Source organism: Myotis lucifugus, unplaced genomic scaffold (genome assembly GCF_000147115.1).
Source record: "Myotis lucifugus unplaced genomic scaffold, Myoluc2.0 scaffold_37, whole genome shotgun sequence".
NCBI lineage: Eukaryota > Metazoa > Chordata > Mammalia > Chiroptera > Vespertilionidae > Myotis > Myotis lucifugus.
The window spans coordinates 6,172,919-6,196,263 of NW_005871085.1; the positions used below are offsets into that span (position 1 = coordinate 6,172,919).

At 53.3% G+C, this 23,345-nt stretch overlaps 1 protein-coding gene across 2 annotated transcripts in view; it reads right to left on the minus strand.

The window, feature by feature from the left end:
- Positions 1-23,345, minus strand: part of TTC39A (tetratricopeptide repeat domain 39A) — a 48,827-nt gene that overhangs the window by 4,405 nt on the left and 21,077 nt on the right. For both annotated transcript variants that reach the window (XM_006087304.3, XM_023752763.1), the window contains exons 3-14: positions 21,063-21,194; positions 19,889-19,965; positions 18,734-18,801; positions 16,787-16,851; positions 14,860-14,959; positions 13,506-13,571; positions 11,208-11,316; positions 10,632-10,699; positions 10,492-10,551; positions 9,533-9,694; positions 4,812-4,903; positions 194-314 (exon numbers count right to left, since the gene is read on the minus strand). In XM_006087304.3, coding sequence (XP_006087366.1) covers positions 194-314; positions 4,812-4,903; positions 9,533-9,694; positions 10,492-10,551; positions 10,632-10,699; positions 11,208-11,316; positions 13,506-13,571; positions 14,860-14,959; positions 16,787-16,851; positions 18,734-18,801; positions 19,889-19,965; positions 21,063-21,194 — 1,120 coding nt within the window. The remainder of the gene's footprint in view (positions 1-193; positions 315-4,811; positions 4,904-9,532; positions 9,695-10,491; positions 10,552-10,631; positions 10,700-11,207; positions 11,317-13,505; positions 13,572-14,859; positions 14,960-16,786; positions 16,852-18,733; positions 18,802-19,888; positions 19,966-21,062; positions 21,195-23,345) is intronic.

A 23,345-nucleotide genomic window follows, 5' to 3' on the forward strand; every position in this document is an offset into this window, starting at 1 on the left:
TCCTCAGAGGCAGGGCTTGCTCAAACTCCTCTGTCCCCTATCCCAGGTGAATTGTGAAATCCTTTCCAGGCCCCTGAGGCATGAAGGTCTTTCTCCTTCATCCACTTCCTCTGGGCCTGTGGTTGTACCCCTGGCTCTCAACTAATCCCTATAAACCCAAACAAATGCAATCCCAAAAGATCCTCCTACCCACCAGAGCAGGGATTGGCAATGAGATGGGTGTGGGAGCAAGGTAGCGCCTGGACTTCCGGATGGCAAACTTCTCTGTGGGTAGAGATTTCCCAGCGATCTTGAGTTTCAGGCCTGGCACAGCCCTGCAAGAGAGATGAGGGTGGAGAGAAAACCAAGATGGCGGCATAGGTAAACACCGGAGATTGCTGCCTCGCACAACCACTTTAAAAATACAACTAAAAGACGGAACGGACATCATCCAGAACCACAGGAAGGCTGGCTGAGTGGAAATTCTACAACTAGAAGGAAAGAGAAAAGCATACCGAGACTCAGAGGAGGTGCGGTGCGGAAGTAAAATACAAAGGTGCGGAGAGGGCTGGCGGCTGAGGACACGATTGTCTTTTTCAATCGGGAGGGAGTCTCAAGCTCTGAGCTCCAGTTCCAGGCGAGTCTCTGGGGACCCAGACTCATACAGGAGAAACGGGACTGTCTGGCATCGGTTGGAACTCGAGGGCAGCTTTCTCTAGGAGGCACTCGCAGCGATCGTCGGGGCCTCTGAGGGCAGGACTGAGAGCAGCCGTACTGCTCGCTCCGCCCGCCCTGGTGGTCCCCTGGGACCCCGCCCTGCCCAAGCCCTGCAGGGAGGCTTTTGCATATGAAAGGCCTGGCCCTTTGTAATCTGAAAATTACTTAACAAACTGCAGCTGGCCCAAGGCCCCACGGCAACTTGCATTGCTTTACAGCTGGCTTCTGCTGGGTAGCCTCAGACAGAGGCTAGATTAGCACCTCCTTAGATCCAAGAGCCAGTGTACCCAGTGGTCAGAGTGGGACCATCCAATTACAACTCCTCAGATCCATAAGGGACACACTCAGGGGGCAGGCTCAGTGAGCACCAAAGCCCCACTGAAGCAAGTCTTGCCCAGAAGGGTGTCTTCAGCACAGAAGTTCTCCCACCGTAGACACAGCTGATTCTCACAAACAATTGGCCTGGAGGTTAATTCCTCCCAGTGTTACCTACAACAATCAAGGCTTAACTACAACAAGACTGTGCACAAAGCCCACAAGGGGGTGCACCAAGAGTGTCTACCTCAGGTAATTGGAGAGGCTGAGCCATAGGACACTTAGCACAGAAAGCCACTCTATGACACAGCGAAGCATAAAAAATGCCGAGACTGCCGAAACCGGTTTGGCTCAGGGGATAGATCGTCGGCCTGCGGACTGAAAGGTCCCAGGTTCGATTCCGGTCAAGGGCATGTACCTTGGTTGCGGGCACATCCCCAGTGGGAGATGTGCAGGAGGCGGCTGATCGATGTTTCTCTCTCATCGATGTTTCTAATTCTCTATCTCTCTCCCTTCCTCTCTGTAAAAAATCAATAAAATATATTTAAAAAAAAAAAAAATGCCGAGACAAACAGGACACAAATGACAGAAATGGAGGAAAGCAAACTACTGGTTATAGAGTTCAAAACCACACTTTTAAGGTTTCTCAAGAATTTTCTAGAAACCGCCGATAAACTTAATGAGACCCTCAAGAAATCTAGTGAGACCCTCAATGTTGTGATAAAGGACCAACTAGAAATTAAGCATACACTGACTGAAATAAAGAATATTATACAGACTCCCAATAGCAGACCGGAGGATCGCAAGAATCAAGTCAAAGATTTGAAATACGAAGAAGCAAAAAAACCCCAAACCGGAAAAGCAAAATGAAAAAAGAATCCGAAAATACGAAGATAGTGTAAGGAGCCTCTGGGACAGCCTCAAGCGTACCAACATCCGAATTATAGGGGTGCCAGAAGAAGAGAGAGAGCAAGATATTGAAAACCTATTTGAAGAAATAATGACAGAAAACTTCCCCTACCTGGTGAAAGAAATAGACTTACAAGTCCAGGAAATGCAGAGAACCCCAAACAAAAGGAATCCAAAGAGGACCACACCAAGACACATCATAATTAAAATGCCAAGAGCAAAAGACAAAGAGAGAATCTTAAAAGCAGCAAGAGAAAGACAGTCAATTACCTACAAGGGAGTACCCATACGACTGTCAGCTGATTTCTCAACAGAAACTTTGCAGGCCAGAAGGGAGTGGCAAGAAATATTCAAAGTGATGAATACCAAGAACCTACAACCAAGATTACTTTATCCAGCAAAGCTATCATTCAGATTTGAAGGTCAGATAAAGAGCTTCACAGATAAGAAAAAGCTAAAGGAGTTCATCACCACCAAACCAGTATTATATGAAATGCTGAAAGGTATCCTTTAAGAAGAGGAAGAAGAAGAAAAAGGTAAAGATACAAATTATGAACAACAAATGCACATCCATCAACAAGTGAATCTAAAAATCAAGTGAATAAATAATCTTGATGATCAGAATAAACTGGTGATTATAATAGAATCAGGGGCATAGAAAGGGAGTGGACTGACTATTCTTGGGGGGGAAAGGGGTATGGGGGATGTGGGAAGAGACTGGACAAAAATCGTGCACCTATGAATGAGGACAGTGGTGGGGGGTGAGGGCAGAAGGTGGGAGGGGAACCAGGTGGAGGGGAGCTATGGGGGGGAAAAAGAGGAACAACTGTAATAATCTGAACAATAAAGATTTAATTAAAAAAGAGAGAGAGAGTTGGAGGTGGAGGAGGGTGAGAAAAAGCAACAGAGAACTGAGAGTCCCCAGACTGCCAAGCGGCTGCTTGGCACCTCTCTGGGCCTCAGTTTCCCCGTCTATATTATGATAGTGTTGGACTCACAGCCTACATCTTGTTTCACAGGCCTTGACCCAAGACCTGACCACTTCCTATGGGTAGGCAAAGGGCTCCTTCACACCAGCAGGCAGAGGAGAATATACACAAACGCCCAGGCCTGTTCTGCCTTCTAGCTGTCTCTTCTCCACTCCCAGGCCCCATTTCCGGAGGGGCCGACCCCATTTCACAGGGGAGACTAAAACCCCCAAGAAAGGGAGGGACTTGCCCAAGACCGCACATCTGGAAATTTTAATTAGCTCTTGCCACAGGCAGTTGTGGCCTCCTCAGCTGTTTCTAAGGGCAGAGTAAAATGTGGTATGCAGCTAAGCCAAGCCTCCACATCTGGGGCCTCACCCACCCAGCTCCATCCCACCTTCCGATTTCTGCCACAGTCACGGGGTGTGGCTGTGACCCTCAAGCCTGAGCCGCCCAGGAAACAATTGGACCTAGTTGTGAGCTCCCCCAACAAACACCGCCCCTGCTTATTCACAGCAAAACTTTTCTGGGCCTGTTTTCTCCTTTCTAAAATGGAGATAATGATATGAAGGAGAGCAGAATTGTCACCCCACAACATGCCTCTTTGGCATAAGGATTATTTTAGGCTGTTTATTTTTAAGAAATAGCATACACAGGAAGAGCTCTTGAAAACCTAGAAGTTACCTTTTGTGAGAGACATTTCTATTTACAAGGGAGATCCCATCTGTTAGGGCACCTCCCTCTCTATCAGGAAGAGGGCGATGACTAAATCTCGAGATGCTCATCAGTGCAGAAGAAAATGACTTAATTATGCATCACAACCTTACCCTTGTTTACTGTGCTTTTCTGGTCACCCCACATACTGGCTCCCCACCCCCAACACCTTTAGTCTTCAGCTGAAGGTGGTATTTAAGGTGCTGGATTCAGCCATTTTGGTGAGTTGCTCAGTTTTCCTGGGTTTCCCTCCCCCACATATATAGGAGGCATGCATGTTATTTAACTTCTGTTTGTTTTTCTCCTGTTAATCTGTCTTTTATTATGGGGGGAGGAGAAGGGTTTCAGCCCCAAACCTAGAAGAATAGAGGGGGAAATTATCTTCCCCATTCTCAACTTGCAAGGCTGAGCCCTACTCCAGACCCTTTGCAGAAAAAGCAAACACAGCAGCCCTAGCTGGTTTGGCTCAGCGGATAGAGTGTCAGCCTGTGGACTCAAGGGTCCCAGGTTCGATTCCGGTCAAGGGCATGTACCTGGATTGCTGGCACATTCCCAATAGGGGGCGTGCAAGAGGCAGCTGAATCGATGTTTCTCTCTCATCGATGTTTCTAACTCGTTATCCCTCTCCCTTCCTCTCTGTAAAAAAATCAATAAAATATATATTTTTTAAAAAAGCAAACACAGCAGTTACAGGTAAGAATAAAAACAGCCATCCTTTAGTGGCTCCAGGCCCTACACCAGGCTCTTTAAATATATTCTCTATTTGATTTGCAAAACAGCCCTGCAAGGCAGAGGTTAGTCCCATTTTATGGATGCTGAGATTGTCTGAGGTGACACAGATAAACTGCAAAGGCTGGATTTAATCCTGTTTATTTGATCCAACTCTTTGGCTCTCTGTGTGCTTCTCTGAGTGTTAGCAGGTTAACTCAGCCAAGGGTATGTCTCTCGACCTCAGTGTCCTACTGACCTGATGAAAGAGGCTCAGTGGAAAGGATGTTGACAAAACCACTTTGGTGAAAGAAAGCCTCGAACAGACTCAAAGGGCTCTAATAAGCAGCCGCAGGAGGTGGTGGTGGAAGGGAATGGCGGGCATGTGGGGCAATCCTGGGGGAGGGTCCGGGCGCTCAGGGCCAGGGATGCTGTCAGCTCAGGGTGTCTGGATAGACCCTGGCTGAAGCCTACAATGTGGGGTGCAATGGTAGAACTCACCTAAACAACTCCACTTCGTCATCCCCAAACGGCTTGTAGTCGTCCTTCCCAAACATGCTGAGGTAGGCAGCCTTCATGTAGATGTAGGTGGCCTGTGAGAGGCAGGGCAAGAGTCAGGTGTGAGGAGCCCACCTTTCCAGAACAGCTGTGGAGGCTTGTGGAGCTGCAGACCACATCTTACTCTGCCCTTGGAAACAGCTGAGGAAGCCACAACCCATGTGGCAGTTCATTTGGCACAGATACCTCATTTGGCCCAGCATAGGCGCTAACATCATCCCCAGGCCCAGAGGAGAAACTGAGGGAGCTGAAGCAGCTTGAGAACTGGAGCTGGGGGTTAAATCCAGGACAGGCCCATATGAAAGCAGCTGCCACCCTCTCCACTCTGAAGCAATAGAGAAAGCGACTCAAGCAACCAGTGGACACACAGGCAGTGCTGAGGCTAGGATGGAGATACGCAGGCCAGGCAGCAAGGGCTTCTGGGGAGCAATTACTTCTGACTGGGCCCCTGCAGACCAACAGGAAGATTCACAGAGACCCTGAGGATGGACTTCCCAGGCAAGTGAAACAGCTGAGCAGAGCCTGTGTATAACCAAGATACAGATAGGTCGCATAAAGTATGGGATGCATAAACGCGGTGTGAGGCCAGAAGAGTGAGCAGAACCCTGGGCCACGGCTATCTGAACTGGTGGAACTGCCTACTGTGTACTAGGTGCTCTACATACATCACCTCACGTGATCCCAAAGACAATGCCAGGATAGGCACCCTCTGCTTCCTGGGACCTCAGAGCTGCTTGGGGCAGAGCTGGGAGTGACCCCAGCTTTGTGTGGCTTTAAGGGCCTTGTCCACTGGATCCACAGTCACTCCTGCCAGGAAAGGGGCGGCTGTGCAGAACCCCCTTCCTCCGCCCAGGGATCCTGAAAGCTGCACCCCTTCCCCCTAAGTCCAGTGCTAGAGGAGCCTGACTCTGTGCTGCCCTCCAGTGGCTGAGCCTTGAACCACAGCTCCTGCTACGCCAGCTGCTGCCAAGGAACTACCTGCCCACCTGCCATTAGCCCAGAAAGAAGTGTACTGGGTGGAGGAGGAACCGGAGCAGGACATCCTGGAGCCTAGTCTCTGGAGAAGGCGGAAAGCAGCTCCACCTGGCAGCCCCACCCATGCTGAAGCCCAGGGCTACTCCTAGTTCTATGCTGGCCTCGGCACCTCAGTCTGCCCTTCACAAAATGCAGAAAAACTGTTTTGTGGGGTGTGGTGAGAAGAATCACCCCTCACTGAAACCTGTTGCCCATCCCATCTTCAACTCCCTGGTGTCATCTTTGCCTTTTCCCTCTTCCCCATCCTGGCTAGCACTGAGTCACTAAGTCTTCATGATTTTACCTTCCCTCTAGCTCTTGCATCCCACTGGCCTTGAGCTATCATTCACCTCAATTACTGCACCAGCCTCCACACTGCTCCCTGCTCCAGGCCACCAGAGATGTCTTTCTATTGTCCTAGTTTACATGGTGTCTTCTAACTCATCTTCCTGCACCCCCTCCTGCCCCCTGCAAGCCATTCCCCACACCATGCCAGCCAGATCTTTTTATGTCAAATTACATCAGCCCGTCCTTGAAATGTTCTTGTGATATCCCATCACACAGGATAAAACCCAAACCCCTTCTCTTGGCCTGCAAGGGCCCATCCAGTCTCCCCCAGTTTCCTCTCCAATTTCATCTCCCACTGGGTCCCCCTCCCTCACATCATTCTAAACCACACTGGCCCTCCGGGCGGGTTTCCAGAATACATCAAGGGCACTTCAGCTTCGAGGTGGGGGGTGCGCAGCAACCACAGGAAGGGAGTTCTTAAAGGCCAAATCTAAGCCCACAGCATCAAGGGGTCTTTCACTGTCGACTAAAGGCGTGAACAGCCACTCAGGGCCCTTCCCTGACCTGCTCTTCTGGCTCCTCTTCTGCCAATTATTCCCCATCACCCCTTAAACTCACCCCAGGCCTTTGCATGTGCCTTTCCTCTGCCTAAGATGTCATTGTTCCTTCTCTGCCAGGCTTATCCGTTGGCTTCCTCTAAGAGGCTTCTACTCCCCCCAGTCAGCTCACCCACCTTGAGTCACCAGGAGGTAGGGTGGATGTGACACCCGTGGACATCCTTATTAAGGGATACATGGGGCACATTGACGGAAAACTGCCGCCGCCTCCTCTGATGGGAGTTCTGTCTCCCCAGGGTTATCTGTTTTCCCTAATCCCTGTAGTTTCTGTATTACTCTACCAGGGTCTGTGCAGTCAGCCCTTGTCTTCAAGAAGCTCCAGCAGCCCTGGCCGGTGTTTCTCAGTGGTTAGAGCACCAACCCCTATACCAAAGACTCATGGGTTTGATTCTCAAACCTGGGTTGCAGGCTCGATCCCCACCCCAGTAGGGGCATGTGTGGGAGGCAACCAATCGATGTGTCATTCTCACATCAGTGTTTCTTCTCTCTCTCCCCCACTCCCCCTTCCTGCTACTCTCACTAAAAATCAATGGAAAAAAGATCCTCGGGTGAGGATTTAAAAAAAGCAGCAGCAGCTACAGCTAGTGGCTTAATGGGGATAGTTTCTCCATAATCCCCTGCACTTCTACCCACAACCCTTCACCTGGGGACACTGAGCCCCTTAGCAGCACCCTGACTTCCAGCCTTTGACCTTTGTTCTCTTGACTTGGGGTGTCCTTTACTTACTCCACTTCCACTCTAATTCCTCCTCCTTCAAGCTCAGCTCAGGTGTCTCCTCTTCCAGAGGCCTCCCCTGTCTTTGTGGCTGGCTTCCCAGGGCTGCCTCTGAGCTCCCGTTTCCCTCATTGCTGCACGGCGTGCAGTTGTCCACCCACCCTAGTTTTCTGGCTGAGGGAAACGAAGGCTCCACAGGGCAGAGAGGGATGCCCCAACCAATTCCCTAAGAGCCTGAGTTTGGGGGACTCTGTGGTGGCCAAAGGGCTGGAGAGTAGGAATGAATGAAGGTCCCCAGAACTGAGGGTGCTACGACCCCCACTTTCACAGGAAACCCTTCTGAGGAAAACACGAGAGAGAGTGGGGGCTGACCACCCCAAAGTCACACAGCTGGATACCGAGCTGACCCAGCTAGACTTCCTGACACCTGGGAGGCCTGGGCCTCCCTCTGCTGCTCACAGCAGCTGTGTGCACCCCCACCCCCACTTCCCTGTGTAGGCAGACTCAGCTGTCCAGCTTACTCCACAGGAAGGCTTCTAGGTCACCTGTTCAAAAGGTTCCTAGAGTCTGTGCTCTTACTGGGAGTGGGAAGTGATGAGGAATGAATGCTGGGCCCATAGCGCTGGGCTTGAGGAAGCACCTCTAGCAGCCGGGCAGGCTGGGCCTCCTCGGGAGACTTGAGGGACCAGGGAAAAGCAGAGGCCTTTGAGTCTCACAGAGCTGGCTTCAAACCCAGTCTGTCACCAACAGCTGTGTGAGCCGGGAAAGTCACACACCCTCTTAGCCACAGCAGCCCTGGTGTGCCCAACGGAGATAACTGCTGCCTTGTTGGGTGTGGTGTGGAGGAAATGGCAAGCGCTGGGCACATGGTGAGAGCTCAGTGACACCCTGCCCCTTCCCCAGCCCCACCTGCCCCAGACTCAGGGAATTCCCTTTCATTTGGTCCCCAGGCAGGGGTACTGAAGAAGGACTTCCATGCAGAGGTGGGGAGGGATGAGAAATAGGGACTTAAAGCCATTGAGACATGTGCTAAGTATTTACCAATGCCAGATTAGATGCTGATGATGATTCTAAAACTCTCTGTTCAGAATTCTGTGCTAGCATTACTATGGTAATAATGGCTAGTGCTTATTTCACCACTTACCTTGATATTATGTTTTCACCTATGGTGGGCACCTATTTTGCTTTGTTTTGCCTACAGACATCGATTTAATCCCCCAAATGCTTCTTTTGGGGACATCACGCCATTTTTCTTCTGCAACCACCTCTCTTCTGCTCCCCAGCCATCAGTCTTCCCACCCTCTGTTTCCAGGCATTGACATGCAATCTATGCAGACCAATGAGGCTGTATCGTGGGACTTGGGTTGAAACCAAAGGGATGACATGAGTTGGCAGCAGGCAACCCAGGGCCACCCTGCCTGTCACATGGAGAGAACCTGCCTGTACAACAAAGATATATTGAAGAGAACACAGTACAGGTAGAGAAACTAAGTCCTGCATCCAGCCCTACCTGAAGTCAGTTGGCCTAGAATTTTCTGTTGTATGAACCAATAAGCCTTCTGTGTTCTAGACCAGCAAAGTCCAATACAGTGGCCACTAGCCCATGGAACTTTTAAAATTTAAATTTAAGTTAAAGTTAAATAGAATTGAAAACACCCGGTTTCCCAGTTGCACTAGGAACATTTCAGGTGCTCACTGTGCACATGTGGCTGGTGGCTACCGTGTGGATGGTACAGGACAGAACATTCCCACCAGCACAGAGATCCTACTGGACATCTCTCACCTAGGCAGTGCTAGCCATGTGTCTGTCCCTTGTGACTAAAACTCCTGACTGACACATTACAGTTCTGACGTTTCTCTGCTCCTCGCCGTCTTGCATTCCTTCCCACTCTGAGTTCTATTCGAAGTTATGGTTCTGTTTAAATTCCAGCTGGGACATCTGTGTTCAGTTAGGAGTTTGCCCTTGGTCTGGGGCCCATGGCCAATCTGGGTTGGTCCCCCAGTGCCCCCCAGCACTTGATGTGAGCCCACCTTGGACCAGGAGTTCTCCTTGCTGAGCAGGTCGGCGTAGAAGTAGGCCATCTTCCACTGGCCCTTGTAGGTGAAGCACCACATCAGCTCCCAGTAGCACATGTGGTGGAACTGCTTCCAGTGCTGCTGGGCCTCACAACACTCCTCGAAGCGCCGGACAGCCTGTGGGCACCTGCTGGTCGGCTTTCCAGTGCTCCTCGGCCATGCCCACCCACCCTCTGCACCCACCCAACTCCACTGCAGGCCCAGCCTGCTCCAGTGCACATGGTCCACCGCTGTGCGGGAGACTGGCCTCCAGTCCTTATTATTCCCCCAAGTCTCACATGGCCTCAGGCCCAGTTCCTGCCTCTCTCTGGAGCTCTAGTCTTTCCATCACAAAGTGAAAGGACAGGATAGAGCTATCATGGAGGGAGAGCAGGTAGTGGAAAGTGTTAACGTTAAAGCAATGTAATAGCATCTGTGCCTCAGAGCCAACTCCAAAGGTTTCCGTAGCTCCTACGGAGTGAGCTGGATCTGGGGCATCTGTCCTGCTGCCGGAGGAGTCACAGCCAGGGCAGCGGGAGATCCCAGGACTCCACACTGCGGAGTCCATCCTGGGCCTTGGCTTAGTGCTGGGGTCTCTGCCACGACTGTGGTCCTCCCCTCTGCAGCCCCTCCGATGGCTCCCTCCCTTCTATGGAGCCCTCACCCCCTGGCATTCACCAGGTCCAGCCTGTCCCCACACCCTGAGTAAGTGGGTCTTCCCATGTCCCTGCCTTACACCAGCACCTCCCTCTCCAGGAGCGCTGCGTCCTAATCTCCCTGTCAGAACCCTCTTCTCCCCAGACTGCCTCAGAAGTGCCTCTCCCACCCCTGCTCTGCTGTGGGTTCTCTCTGGGCCCCCCTCCCAGCCGGCCTTGTCCCTGAGTATATCTCTGTGCGTCTGACTTCCTGCTGGCCTGGGAGACCCCATTACTCACGGCGTCAACATTGCCTTTGATGGCTTCAATCCGCCCTGCAAAGAACAGGAAGATGGCGCCCTGCAAAGACACATGTGTGGGTCTGTGTGGGCCCATGCGGCAGACGTGGGCAGGGGTGTCTGGCAGGAGGTGGAGCTCACCTTAGGGTATCGCTTCAGGTAGGGCTTCAAGAGCTGCTCTGCCTCCTCGATGTTGACATTCCCGGTGCCTGAAGGAGGTGGGGGTACAACACATGTCACTGCCACCACGGACTCCTGTGATCCTCCCGGCAACCCACCAGGGGCTTCTCAAGGCCTCTGTTTCCCCCTCTGTGAAATGGGGATAATATTCTTCTATCTCTAGAGTGATGTGAGGATTAAATAAGATAGTGCAGATGTCGCCTCTAGCATATCACAGGGCTCAATAACTACGAGTCCATGCCCACTAAGGCTGTGCCCAGAACCCCAAGGAGCTGTCCTCACACCCTCTACAAGGTGGGCATGGACATCCCCATTTCACAGATGAGAAAACTGAGGTTGGGACCTGCTCAAACTATGAGGAAGTGAGTAGTCAACAGGCCCAGGACAGTTGAGGTGGCTCTGCTGTCTGTGGTTTCAGTGCCCCATCCCCAGTCTCGGGGGCCCAGTCAGGGTGTGTAACCCCTCACCCTCTTGGCCCCTGCCCTGAGAGCCAACCACACCCCAGAGGCCCTGCACTGGCCCCAAGGGCACTCCTACCGAGCACGAAGGTGAGGAAGGTGTGGTAGCACAGCAGCAGCATGACGCAGAGCACGGCGCGGAAGCTGTGCCCCGAGGCGCCCTCCGCCAGCTGCAGCAGCCCATAGTCCTGGGGACGAGAGGCCAGGTTGAAGCCAGCAGGCCTGGGCTCCCCAACCCCACCCTGGGGCCCACGGAGGGACAGGGGCCTGGAGGTGCTGCAGGAGCTGGGGGCAGGGTGGCGTACCCAGGAGGCCGGGTCAGCTGCTCCCAGGCTGTACCACCCTGGGGAAGGGGCTGTCCCTCCGGAATCTCAGCCACCTTCCTGCGGGAGCACAGGCTGCTGCCAAGGCCACAGCAGAGGCTCGGGCGTAGGTGTCCCCACCTCCTCCACAGCCCCCCGCCCATTCTTCCCCTTTTCACCTGTTTGGCTGGTGGTGGGTACTGAGGCCCTGAGCAGCCCCAGGCCTGGTAAGGGGAGGAGGAATGACAAGGAGGCAGATAATCCTAACCCACAGGCCCAGGGCACAGATGGGACCATGAGGATTGTGGTCTGGGAAGGCTCCCTGGAAGAGGAGGCTCCAGAGCCTGGCTGGGGAGGAGCAGAAGCCAGACCCCACTCGCATCCCTGACGGCACTCTGCCCCTCAGTCTGTCCTCCATGTTCCTGTGCCTGCTAGTGTACAATCCGCCTCCCCTGCCTCACACCCTCCATGGCTCCCCTACTTCCAGGATAAAGACAGAGCCTGCGCTGGCGCCTCCATTCTGGCCTCTCCGCCTCTCTTCCTGGCCAGGCAGGCTGCACAGCACGCTTCGGCCGGCCGTTCTCAAGCTCTTCCCTCCCAGCATCATCCTGAAATCCTACTTGTGACCCAAGGGCCTTCTTAAGAAAACAAAACTGAAAGGGACTTTCGGAGCCTCCCACCAGTGTTTTCCCGCCCGGGCATGGACCTCATGTGGCGACCATTGTCGAGGTCCGCGGACAGGCCTGAGGAAGCAGGGGGTCCCACGGGAGGTCTTCCCTTCTCAGTGCTCCATCTGTCCGCCTGACGGTGCCCAGGAGAACGCCTGGGCTCCATGCTGGGCCTGTTCAACATCGCTCTGGCTCTGAGCTCCCTTCCTCACGGAGGGAACGGCCTTGGCAGAGACTGGGTTTTCGTAAGATTGTTTGGTCCTCATAGTATTTACTGTTATGATTGTGTTCTGTGTAGCATATTTACTTTAAATAAATTTAAATAAAACATATGAGTCATTTTTCAGAAAAATAATATGTAACTAATAATATAGAGGTCCGTGCACATGGCAAAAATCAGCAAGGGCTAGAAAAAGTTCAAATTTGAGAAACACTGACCTGGTTTATTTATTTATTTTATTTTATTTTTACTTTTTAATACAGTGGGGCCTTGACTTATGAGTGTCCCGACTAATGCGTTTTTTGAGATACCAGCTGTCTCTCGGCCGATTTTTTGCATTGAGTTGACAGAGTAATTTGAGTTAACGAGCTCCTTAATGAGCTCGGTCTCGGAACGAATTAAACTCGTAAGTCAAGGCCCCACTGTATTTTTATTGATTTCAGAGAGGAAGGGAGAGGGAAAGAGAGATAGAAACATCAGTGATGAGAGAGAATCATTGATTGGCTGCCTCCTGCACGCCCCCAACTTGGGATCGAGCCTGCAACCTGGGTATGTGCCCTTGACCAGAATCGAACCCAGAACCCTTCAGTTTGCAGGCTGACGCTCTATCCACTGAGCCAAACCAGGTCGGGCACTGACCTGGTTTAAAAAAAAAGCCTTTGTTTTACTGAAAAGAGGCTCAGTGTCACAGGGAGAAGGACATGCCTTCTAGGCTAAGCTCCTTCCCTCACACGAAGCCTCCTCCGCCAGGGAGCCCTCCTTGATCTGCTACTTGGGTACTCAGGTTCCTGCCCTCAGTAAAGTGAGTCTGGTTTCCCCCTTCAAGGCCTGATGCATAATAGGGCTTCTCTTGGGCATGTCCCAGACCAGAAGATAGTCCAGAGGAAGGGACTTGCTCTAGCTCTTCACCTGTCAGGCTCAGGAAACAAGTCCCAGGCCCCTGCACAGAGCTGCCTTTCACAGCCACCTCACCCCTGTGAGGTGACCAGGCAGGGCTCATGGCCCCACTTGACTGGAGAGTAGACTGAAGCCCAGAGAGGTCTGGGCCTTGTCTAGGGAACCCATACCGAGGAGGGGCTGAGCCAGAACTGGCCCCTTGGCCCCACAGCCCCTCAGCCGCCTCTCATCTAGCTAAGTTCCAGTCCTGGAGCTGAGGGGGTCTAGGGTCCCAGAAAGCAGGCAGTTACCTTGTTTCCTGAAAACCCCACGAACTCCAGCAGCCTCAGGATCCTAGTAGGAAGCATGGACAGCGTCTGCAGGAACAGAAGCAGGTGGGCACATGCAGGGGCAGCTGCCCTTCCCACTCTCCAAACCCCGAGAGTCCTGGGGGTGCAGGCCCTGTGTCTGCAATGCCAGGTTTCCTGGAAAGCCAGCTTCCCCAGACAGAGAAGTATGACAGTCGACAGGAGCGGACTGCGCCCAAATTCTCACCACTCCCAGCTGGGTCACCTCGGGCAAGTTACATTTCCTCTCTCTGCCTCCGTTTCTCATTTGTAAAATGGGAATAATAATAGCCCTTACCTCATGGGGGTGCTGTGCAGATGGATCAAATTAATCCATGTAAAGCCCATAGAAGGGACCTGCACTTGTTAGTCAGCTATTGTTGTTACTATACTGAACCCCACTTTGGACCAGGGGCTCTCACTGCATTTGATCCTCAGAACAGCCCAGCATAGAGGGCTCATTGACCCTTTTGACAGATGGGGAAACTGAGGCACAGGTCAGTGACAGGACTGTCCAAGGCCCCAAAGCTCATCAGAGGTGGAGGCAGTCCTTGAAGCCAGGACGGCCCGGCTATAACCTGCTAAAGCATCCACTGCACTTTGCAGCTGTGTTTCTCAGCTCTTGGCCCAGGATCCCAGCTCCCATTTTACATGAGGAAACTGGAACTCGGAGTGGGGCTGGGACCCCTGCCCCAAGGCCTGCTCTTAGAACAGGCTTTGCCTGAAGTGGAGAGAGCTGCTCCCACCCCCTACCCACTACCCCATATATCACACACACACACACACACACACACACACACACACACTCCTCCCAGGTGCAGGCGTGGCTTTTCTGAGCCTCCCTGCTAACTCCTACTGTTCCTTCAGCCTAGGATGCCCTTCCCTGCCTAGAAAACTTCCCCCAACTCCCCCAGGAAGGAGTTTGGCTCTCCAGTCCCTGTGGGTCATCAGCTGTTTCCGGGCCTGTCCCCTTCCCTGCCATTGGTCCATGTTTAACCATCAGCCTCCAGGGCTGAAAAGGCCCTGGTTTACTGTTTGTCCATTTCTGGTGCTATAAATACTGCCACTACAGTAGATTTTAAGCTTTCAACTTGACCTGGGAAGAAATGCACAAAAGGGACTCTGGATCCAGTGCCAGCACCCACTCCACCCCCACCCAAACTGGGCACCCCCCTGGCTGCAAAGGTCAGCTTCACCGCTGGGGCCAGGGTTGGCACAGAGCCAGGAGCCCAGCAAAGACCATGTGTGTGGCGGGATGTGCAGGGGAGATTAATTTTGAGCCCTGACACTGGACATGAGCAGGGGCACTCCCACTCACCAGGTTGAAGGCACCCACACCAAGCTTCACGCCTCCTTCAAAGTGCCTGTGGTTCTCCCCCTTGCTGTATTGTGAGGACTGCACGAGGCTGTCCAGCTCCCTGCAGGGGGAAGCAAAGCACATATTGGGGGCTGGGTCTCCCCCCAGCTGCGCCTAACAATGCCCCATTCCCAGCTGACCTCAGAACTCTCGGCAGTAGAGTTATAACAGCTCCAGCAATCCAGGCAGCTGGTATTGCCAACCACCTCTCCCTCCGTAATATCACACTCCTCACCCCTAAATGTCAGCCATATCAGCCACAGCGCACTTGCCTTGTCCAATACCTAGGCGGTTGCTTGTGCTCTGCATTTTGTCTAAAACACTTTCTCAACCTCAGCACTACTGGCATTTTAGGCTGAATCATTCTTTTTTGGGGGGTGAGGGAGCTGTCCTGTGCATCATAGGCTATTTAGCAGCATCCCTGGTTTCCACCCACTAGATGCCAGTTGTGACAAACAGAATGTCTCATGGGGGGGAATTACCCCCAGTTGAGAACCACTGGGCTCAGTCCAACACCCCCCCCTCCTGGAGTCTCCTGGTTAGAATCCAGCTCTTCCTCCAGCCACTAACTGCACAAAGCCCGTACCACAGCCGGCCTGGGGCAGCACAGAGGCTTTCACGGTGCGCCTGCCTTCTTCCCTGCCTTAGGCATCTTGAAGGCTTTTAATCAGCAGACACTGGCGGAGGCCTCTCTGCGCCAGGCACTGAGGGACCACAGGGAGCCACCCAGCTGCTGCCCTCCAAGTCTCCCACTCGGGGGACAGACCCCCAGGGGACCTGTGACGATAAGGACGGCCTCAAAGGAGAACCCTGGGGCTTGATGCAGTCTGGGCTTCAGGGAGGGCTTCCCTAAGGAGCTGACATTTGAGCTGAAAACTAAGGGGTGAGGAGGGATGAGCCTGGCACGGAAAGAGTGTTCCTGGCAGTGAGAACAGCATGTCCAAAGGCCGTGAGATGGGAATGAGGTGGGCCCTGACCCAGGACCTTATTCTAAGGCGAGAGGAACCTCGGAACTTGGCAGGGGGTGGCCTGACAAGGCTTGTGCTTTGGAAACATCCCGCCGGCAGCTGGTGGGGAGGCTGGAGGAGCCAGAATGCTCGTCTGCTTTCCCTCACACAATTCCAGCACAGACCCACCACGGGTGGGGTGCCCACATACGCATGGTGTGTTACACCCAGCAGTACCTGCAGTCACACTCCAACTCTCTGCTGGGAAATGGTCACATTAAGTGGGAGCAATAGAGATGATAAATAGTCTCAAGTCAATTCAAGGAAGCTTTTCATGGAAAATGATTGTTAACGCCAAACTTGGGGGTGGGGGGATGAGCTTCCAGAGCTCTTGGGATTTGGGCATGATAGATGTCTGTAATACCATGTTAGGTAAAAGTGCTCTGTTTTGAGTCTTCATTCTTTCATCCATAAACATGGGCTCTGCCTTGCCCAATGCTGAGATGGCACAGAAACGACCTGGCCCTCAGGTGGTTGCTTCCATCTTAGGGGGGATGTGGGCACCATCCCTGTGGACTGGAGAGGTCAGGAAGGCTTCGTGGGGAAAGGGGCATCTGGGTGTGTAGGAGTTCTGCTGCTATTCTCAAAATTACTGTCTTTCCTCCTGCCCCCACCATACCAAGCTGTTTGTTCAGAATCTGTGCCTTAAGTTCAAGGTCAGGCACAGAGTAAGAAGTCAGGGGAACCAACAGACACACCCAGGAAAACCAGGGGAATAATATTCCAGAAGACTGAGGTCCTGAGGCTGCAGAAACCTGCCCAGGGTCACACAGCATTCTAGGCGTCCTGCCTCCAGCCAGTGCCCTCCGCCTCCCACAGAGCAGCCTGAGAGGCACAGGGTAGCAGATGCTGTGCCCCAGGACCCCGCCAGCCCCACTCACTTGTAAGTCTGGTAGCTGTTTCGAACTTTGATGCCGCCCTTGATGAAGCTCACCATGTTCTCATCCTGCAGGAGGGAGAGATGCTAAGAGCTGGGCCCGGGTGGGTAGCCAGAGAAAGATCATACAAGACTCTGAGCCCTGCCTTCCCCTCTCTAGGTCCAGCTCTATGAGGGGCCCTAGAGAAGTGGTTCTCAACCTGTGGGCCGCGACCCCTTCGGCGGTCGAACGACCCTTTCACAGGGGTCGCCTAAGACCATCCTGCATATCAGATATTTACATTACGATTCATAACAGTAGCAACATTACAGTTATGAAGTAGCAACGAAAATAATTTTATGGTTGGGTCACAACATGAGGAACTGTATTAAAGGGCCAGAAGGTTGAGAACCACTGCCCTAGAGGGAGGGGGTCAGAGGTCAGCCAAACCAGGTCTCCCTGCCCTTGGGACTTGAGATGGGGTCTTGCTTACCAAACAAGCCCTCCAAAATGCCCCCTTTGTGCTGGGAGAAAGGCCTGGAGGAGACCCTCCCCATGATTCCCCCATGGTTCCCAGTGCCTCCTCTCCGTGAAGGAATGTGGGAAAGGAAGAGGGGCGCTCATTTTTGTGTTGTTTGTGTTTTTCACAAGCTGGTATTTATCACATCTGTAATTTAGAGCACTAATACCTACAGCCCCCCCAGCAGTTCCACTCCTGGGTGTACGCCAGGAGAAATGGATGAACATGGGCTGTGGAAGTCGCCTTCGAGAACGTTTACAGCCCCGCTGCTCCTAGCGGCCAAGACCCAGAACCACCCAAATCCCCTTCGGCAGGAGAATGAATAAACAAACTGGTGTATTCACAGAAAGAACATCACACAGCCACAGGATTGGGTGAAGGAAGCAAGTCCCACACAGCTGGAGGCCTTACGAAGCTTGACGCCAACTAAAACATAATATGCTGTTCAGACATGAACTGGAAGATGAAAAGGCTATTTTTTAAAAATAGGATGGGGAGTGATTAACATAAAACTCTAGCTAGTGTTTCCCCCCTGTGGAGGGAGGCAGGGCACAGGGTAGGAGGGGCCCAGAGGGGAAGAGACTTGCTAGCAATGTTGTGTTCTCCAGTTTGGGGGGGGGGGGGCGGTATTGAGCGTTTATTTATTATGTGTGATACTAGAATAAACAAAAGGACATTCCTGGTGCAATTATTACAGTGATCCTAATGAAGGATTAGGATTAAATCCAGTTCTAATCATCAAAAGTCCAAAAAGATAGAAAAAATAGCAAAGAAAAGTAAACAGCACCCCAACAATAAAATTTATATGTGCTTTTCCACCCTAATATATATGTTTACATGATGATTATATGTGACAATTATAACCCAGACTTTTTGGTAAAATCATGAGGTGATGGTTCTCTAATTACCATCGTGGGTAAGGAGCCCAGGTTCCTAGTCGGCCAGGTCTGGGTTCAAATCCCAGCTCTGCCCTTTGCTAACCACGTGACCTTGGGACAGCGGCTCCTCCCCTTTGCAGGTCTGCGAGATGAAGATTAAATAACATATGTCAATGTCTGTAAGCACAAACACGCAGTGTGTGTAAGGTATGTAAAAGCCACACACCTGTAATGTATGCGCAAAGTCTGGTACGTTGTGGAAGATGCTACGAGTCAGCTTTTTGAATGAATCAAGTCAACTTGTAAAGCAGGCTCTGTGCCCGTGCCTGTCATCCCCTGTGACCCTCAACAGGAACACAGCAGTCGGGAGATGGAAGCGCATCCTGGTAGCGGATGGAGCCCACACCTCTGCCACTGAGCCTGGCCAGGGCTGGGAGTGCTGGGGTGACTGAGCCTCAGTCCTTGCTGAACCCCAAGGGAACTGATTGTGGCTGCTGTAGACCCTCCTGCCTTTGACATGGTGGCCCACCTTCTGAACGCCCCAGGCTGCTTGTATAAGCAGGGGGTTCCTACCTGCAGGAAAGTCAGAGCTGCTCTCTGCAGCAGGCATTCTGCGTAGCAGACCTCAGCGTGGATTTCCTCTGTGGGGAGAAAACCAAAGCCCTGTGGCCTCCTGGGACTCCTGGCAGGAAGCTTGGGCCAAACCCTCCCCCCCTCTCCCCACCGCCACTTCCCACGCCCTCCACCCCATCACCCAGGTCAGGTTCTGCAGTGCCCACGCTGGTCTGAATTCTTTGCTTGCATTTCCTGCCCCTGGTCTTCCACCTGGTTCCCCCACCCAACACCCAGATGTCAGCACAGGGCCCTCAGCCTGCTCTCCTGTCCTCCAAGCCCCACTATGGCTGTGCAAGGAGATGAACAAAGAAGCTGTGGGAGCAAGGGAAGGAGACCTCACGGCCAGGGACGCTTTCCAGAAGACAGGGCATTTGGGTTGAGAAAGGAAGAGGCCCAGGAGAGCCAAACCATCCCAATGTTGGGGGACGGCTGAGGCCCAGGAGGTGGAAGTGGGGTGAGGTGGGGGAGAGGGGGGCAGGGAAAGAAGAGGCGGTTTGCAGAGGGACCTGAACACTGGTGGGGGATTACAGACTTGGTCCTGTGGGCAGCAGGGAGCCAAGGGAGGTATGAAGGAGGGAATGGCACCATCATATGCACTGATTCTTGCTGGAACCTTCTAGGGCTCTCGAGGTGGGGAAGGCCATTTGCCTCTATATTGAAGAGCCCCAAATTGTTCATGGTTGCCTGCTGCTACCTCCAGGACTGTCGCGTGGGGCACAGAGACACCACACGGCTCTGGCCACACAGACCATCTTCCACTGCCTTCGGCTGCCTTGTCATTCCCTCTGGGGCAGACAGGATCACTGCTACCTAAACCAGAAAACCTAACTGCACACACGGTGCTCAGCCACCCTGGCCCGAGGAACAAAGCACACAGACTCTCTTGCGCTGTCTTCCAGGTCCTCGGCAGGTGATGCCAGCAGGCAAGAGAGTCTTATTTGCTCTCCCTTCACCAGAGAGCCACTCCTCAAAACCCATGTGTGTCCCGGCACCAGGCCAGGGCTCAGCCCCCTCAGCGAGACTGGGAGGGTACCCGCCCTTCCTGCCCCTCCCGGGGCCTGGGCCTGGGCTGCCCGGGGCCAGCAGGGCTGAGAAGACATCTGGGTGCCACACCTTCCGTGAACTGATCCATGGTGGGGCGGTGCACAAGGTTGCTGAAGGAATCTGTTACAGAGGACTTCTTCCGGTACCTGAAGAGGAGGAGGAGCCTCTGATCATTCAGGGAGTGTGAGTGAGGGTCCCAGGTGAGCTCCTGCCCCTCCCCTAGGTCCCTACACACTGAACTCCTGGCGACTTCTCTAGATCCAGGGCTTTCTCACACCTGGGCCCTGCTGTTGCCTCTGCGTGGAGCCCTCTCTCCTCCCTCCTCTGCTGCTAGTCATCCTTCACAAACCAGCTCTGGCATCACCTCCTCCAGAAAGCCTTCCCTCCCCTCCAGCTGAACCCCAGGACCCCTTGAGCTTCCCTATGTCACACTGGGATGCCACTGTGTATGCCTGTCTTCCCACCAGGCAGTGTGAGCATCAAACTGGCCGGGGTCTGGTGATTTGCTGGGTGGCCAGCACCCCAGCACCCAGCACAGGGCATAGCCTAGGGCAGCAGTCGGCAAACTGCAGCTCGGCAAACTGCAGCTCGCGAGCCACATGCGGCTCTTTGGCCCCTTGAGTGTGGCTCTTCCACAAAATACCACGTGCGGGCACACACGTACAGTGCGTTTGAAACTTCGTGGCCCATGCGGAGAAGTCGGTATTTTGTGGAAGAGCCACACTCAAGGGGCCAAAGAGCCACATGTGGCTCGTGAGCCGCAGTTTGCCGGCCACTGGCCTAGGGCAAGCATGATTGTGTGCCCAGTGAATGACAGTCACCTGTGCACAAACACTCAGGGTCTATTGATTCATTAATTTAAGCAGTAACAATACTGAACACCAATTACACAGCAGGTCCTGTGACTTGTATTTTCATTCAGTCCCCATGACAACCCTGTCATCGCACCCATTTTATAGATGGGAAAGTCGAGTCCCCAGAGGGAGCAACCTAAGGTCAAAGAGTTATTAATGACAGAGCCAGAATGTGTCTCCTAATCAGGCCTGGCCCTGGGAGCCCAGTGAGTGGCTCAGATAACAAGTTTCCTGGGGCAGTGCTGACAGGGCTGGCTGTTAGCCTTGGGGACACAGCCTCTTTGCCAAAAGCAGCAGTGCTCATAATGGCATTTAGGCACTGGGATAGGCCAGGGTGGCAGAAGGATGGGCCTCATGACCCCTCAGCCCTGTCTGCCCCAGGGCCCGACCTCTGACACAGCAACTGCGCCTCCTTCATCATGTTGCCAGCAAGTAGGATGTCCTGAGGGTCAAAGGTCATCATGGCCTGCATCTCCAGGATGGTGGCATACGTCAGTGAGTGGTACATGCTCTCCTTGGTTCTGCCAGAGAGAAAGGACATGAGAACACCAACTCCTAGAACTTCAGAGACAGCTGGCCCTGTGCCAACTGCCCACCGTCCCCCTTCCATTCTGCCTGGGGGTGAAGGGAGGTCCAGGGAGGGGCAGAGACTTGCCCAAGATCTGAAGACCTGGGATCCCAGCAAAGTGGCTATAAGTGACCTTCCAAATCTGAGCCTCAGTTTCCCTTCTGTTCTGTAGAGATAACAGCAACAGGCTGCTGTGAAGACTCCAAATTGGCCTAAGGCCCCACTTCCCCGCACTCAGGCAGGGCCCACCTCTACCTTCTGCCTCTCCTCCCACAGGTGCAGGCAGAGGGAGCCGGTCTTTTCCACGGGATCTTTCCTATCCTCAGCCCCACCCCTGGGCTTCCCCAGTGCTTGTTCCAGGTCCTCCTCCTCCCACTGCCTGCCTTTCCCAGTCCACCCTCAGATCACACTGCTCTCTGGCTAAGCCTCTCTGGTTAAACCCTCCAGGCTTCCACCTTCCAAGAGATAACACTTGGGTCCGAGGCTCCACACAATGCAGGCCCTGCCCACCTCTCCAGCCCAGTGGTCCTGTCACTTCTGCTTCTGCCCTGTGATCTGGTCGCTTTCAAGACTGAACCTCACATGCTCTCCTCAAGAAAATCCCTCCTCCCAGGTCTTTGTACATGCTGTTCCCTCAACTTGAAATACCCTTCCCTTCCCCTCCTATTCCCTGAGCATCAAGGCCACTTGGAATCCAGGGCTCCCTGTCCAGGGAGCCTGTGTCTGTAACTGCGGAGAGGCTCAAACGGAGCTTGTATCCGCAGAGTCACAGCTCCCTCCCCAGAGCAGGCACCTCAGGGACAGAGCTGGTGAGGATGCATCTGTCCTCAGCACCAGTGCACCTCAGGCAGGAAGCCTTCCCTCCAGCCTCCCCAACAAAAGGGTGTGCTGGGGCTGGGGTGGGGAGTGGGGAACATTTAGTCTAACACATGGAGAGAGAGAGCAGCAGGCAAGTTGGAATGAGAACAATGCCAGTCCCTCTCTGTACTTGGGGAAGTCAGAACGTGTCTGGGCCTTGATTTATGTTCCTGCAAAATGGGAACCATCATGCTGGTCTGCCCAGGTCCTTGTGGGCTGGCTGGGGAGTACCCTCACCTGGCACACAGTAGGTGCTGCCGTGGTTTCACTCCCTTCCCCACATCCCCTCATTAATTACTTAGGAAACTCCTCAGTGCCAGGCTATGCTGGGAACTTCAGGGCAGAGAGATGACTAAGGTTTATAGACTGTGCGATTGAAAAATCACGTGATTTTACCCGTTTTCCTGCTAGTCTCATTCACAAAACACCTCTGTAGGTTAAGGTGCTCCTTTACTTCTGGGCCACCTTCAGGTGAGGGAGTTAAAAGACTCTGAAGGAAACCAGTGGCCGGCCCCATGCCTCCCCAGCCTGGGACTGTCCTCACCTCCCAGACCTTTGCTAGGACTGTTTAATCTGAGGGCAGTGGCTGTGGAAAGGAGGCCACGGCCTGCAGTGGGGGCGGAACTCAGGCTTCTGAGTCCCTCAGACACAGGGTGGCATCTGGCCTTTGCCAGTTACCAGCTGTGAGGTTCTGGTGAGTCTTGTAGCCTCTCTGAGCCTCGAGTTCCTCCTCTGTCAAATGGATACCATGACCCTTCTCTCCCAGGACTCTGGTTGCTTAAAGAGGATGCCCAGGCCAGGGCCATATCGCTGATGATCAACAAATGTGAGTTCCTCCATGTCCTGCCAGGGTCAAGGGTCACTGCCCAGGATAAAAGCTTATTCCTTATTAAAGAGGGGTTTCTTTTAGCACACATGCTTCCCAGAAAACCCCTGCCACCAGGCCTCTCTGACTCTCAAGCCCCTGCCTTTCTCTCCCTCTCTCCCTTAATACCCCCTCCACTCCCTCCCCCTCCCCACGCCTAAGGCCAGGCACTCAGCCACACCCACTCAGCCCCACCTGCTGAGCCCCGTCTGGTGCTGGGCCCAGGAGGAAGAACAGCCCCCTGGGCAGCTGGCAGGCAAAGTGGAATTTCCAGTCTGAGGCCCAAGGCCACCGCATGCTCCTGGCCCCTCCCAGCCCACCACCTGGAAGCTCCCCAACTAAGGTTTGGACTGGGATTTGGGACACAGTGGAATGACAACC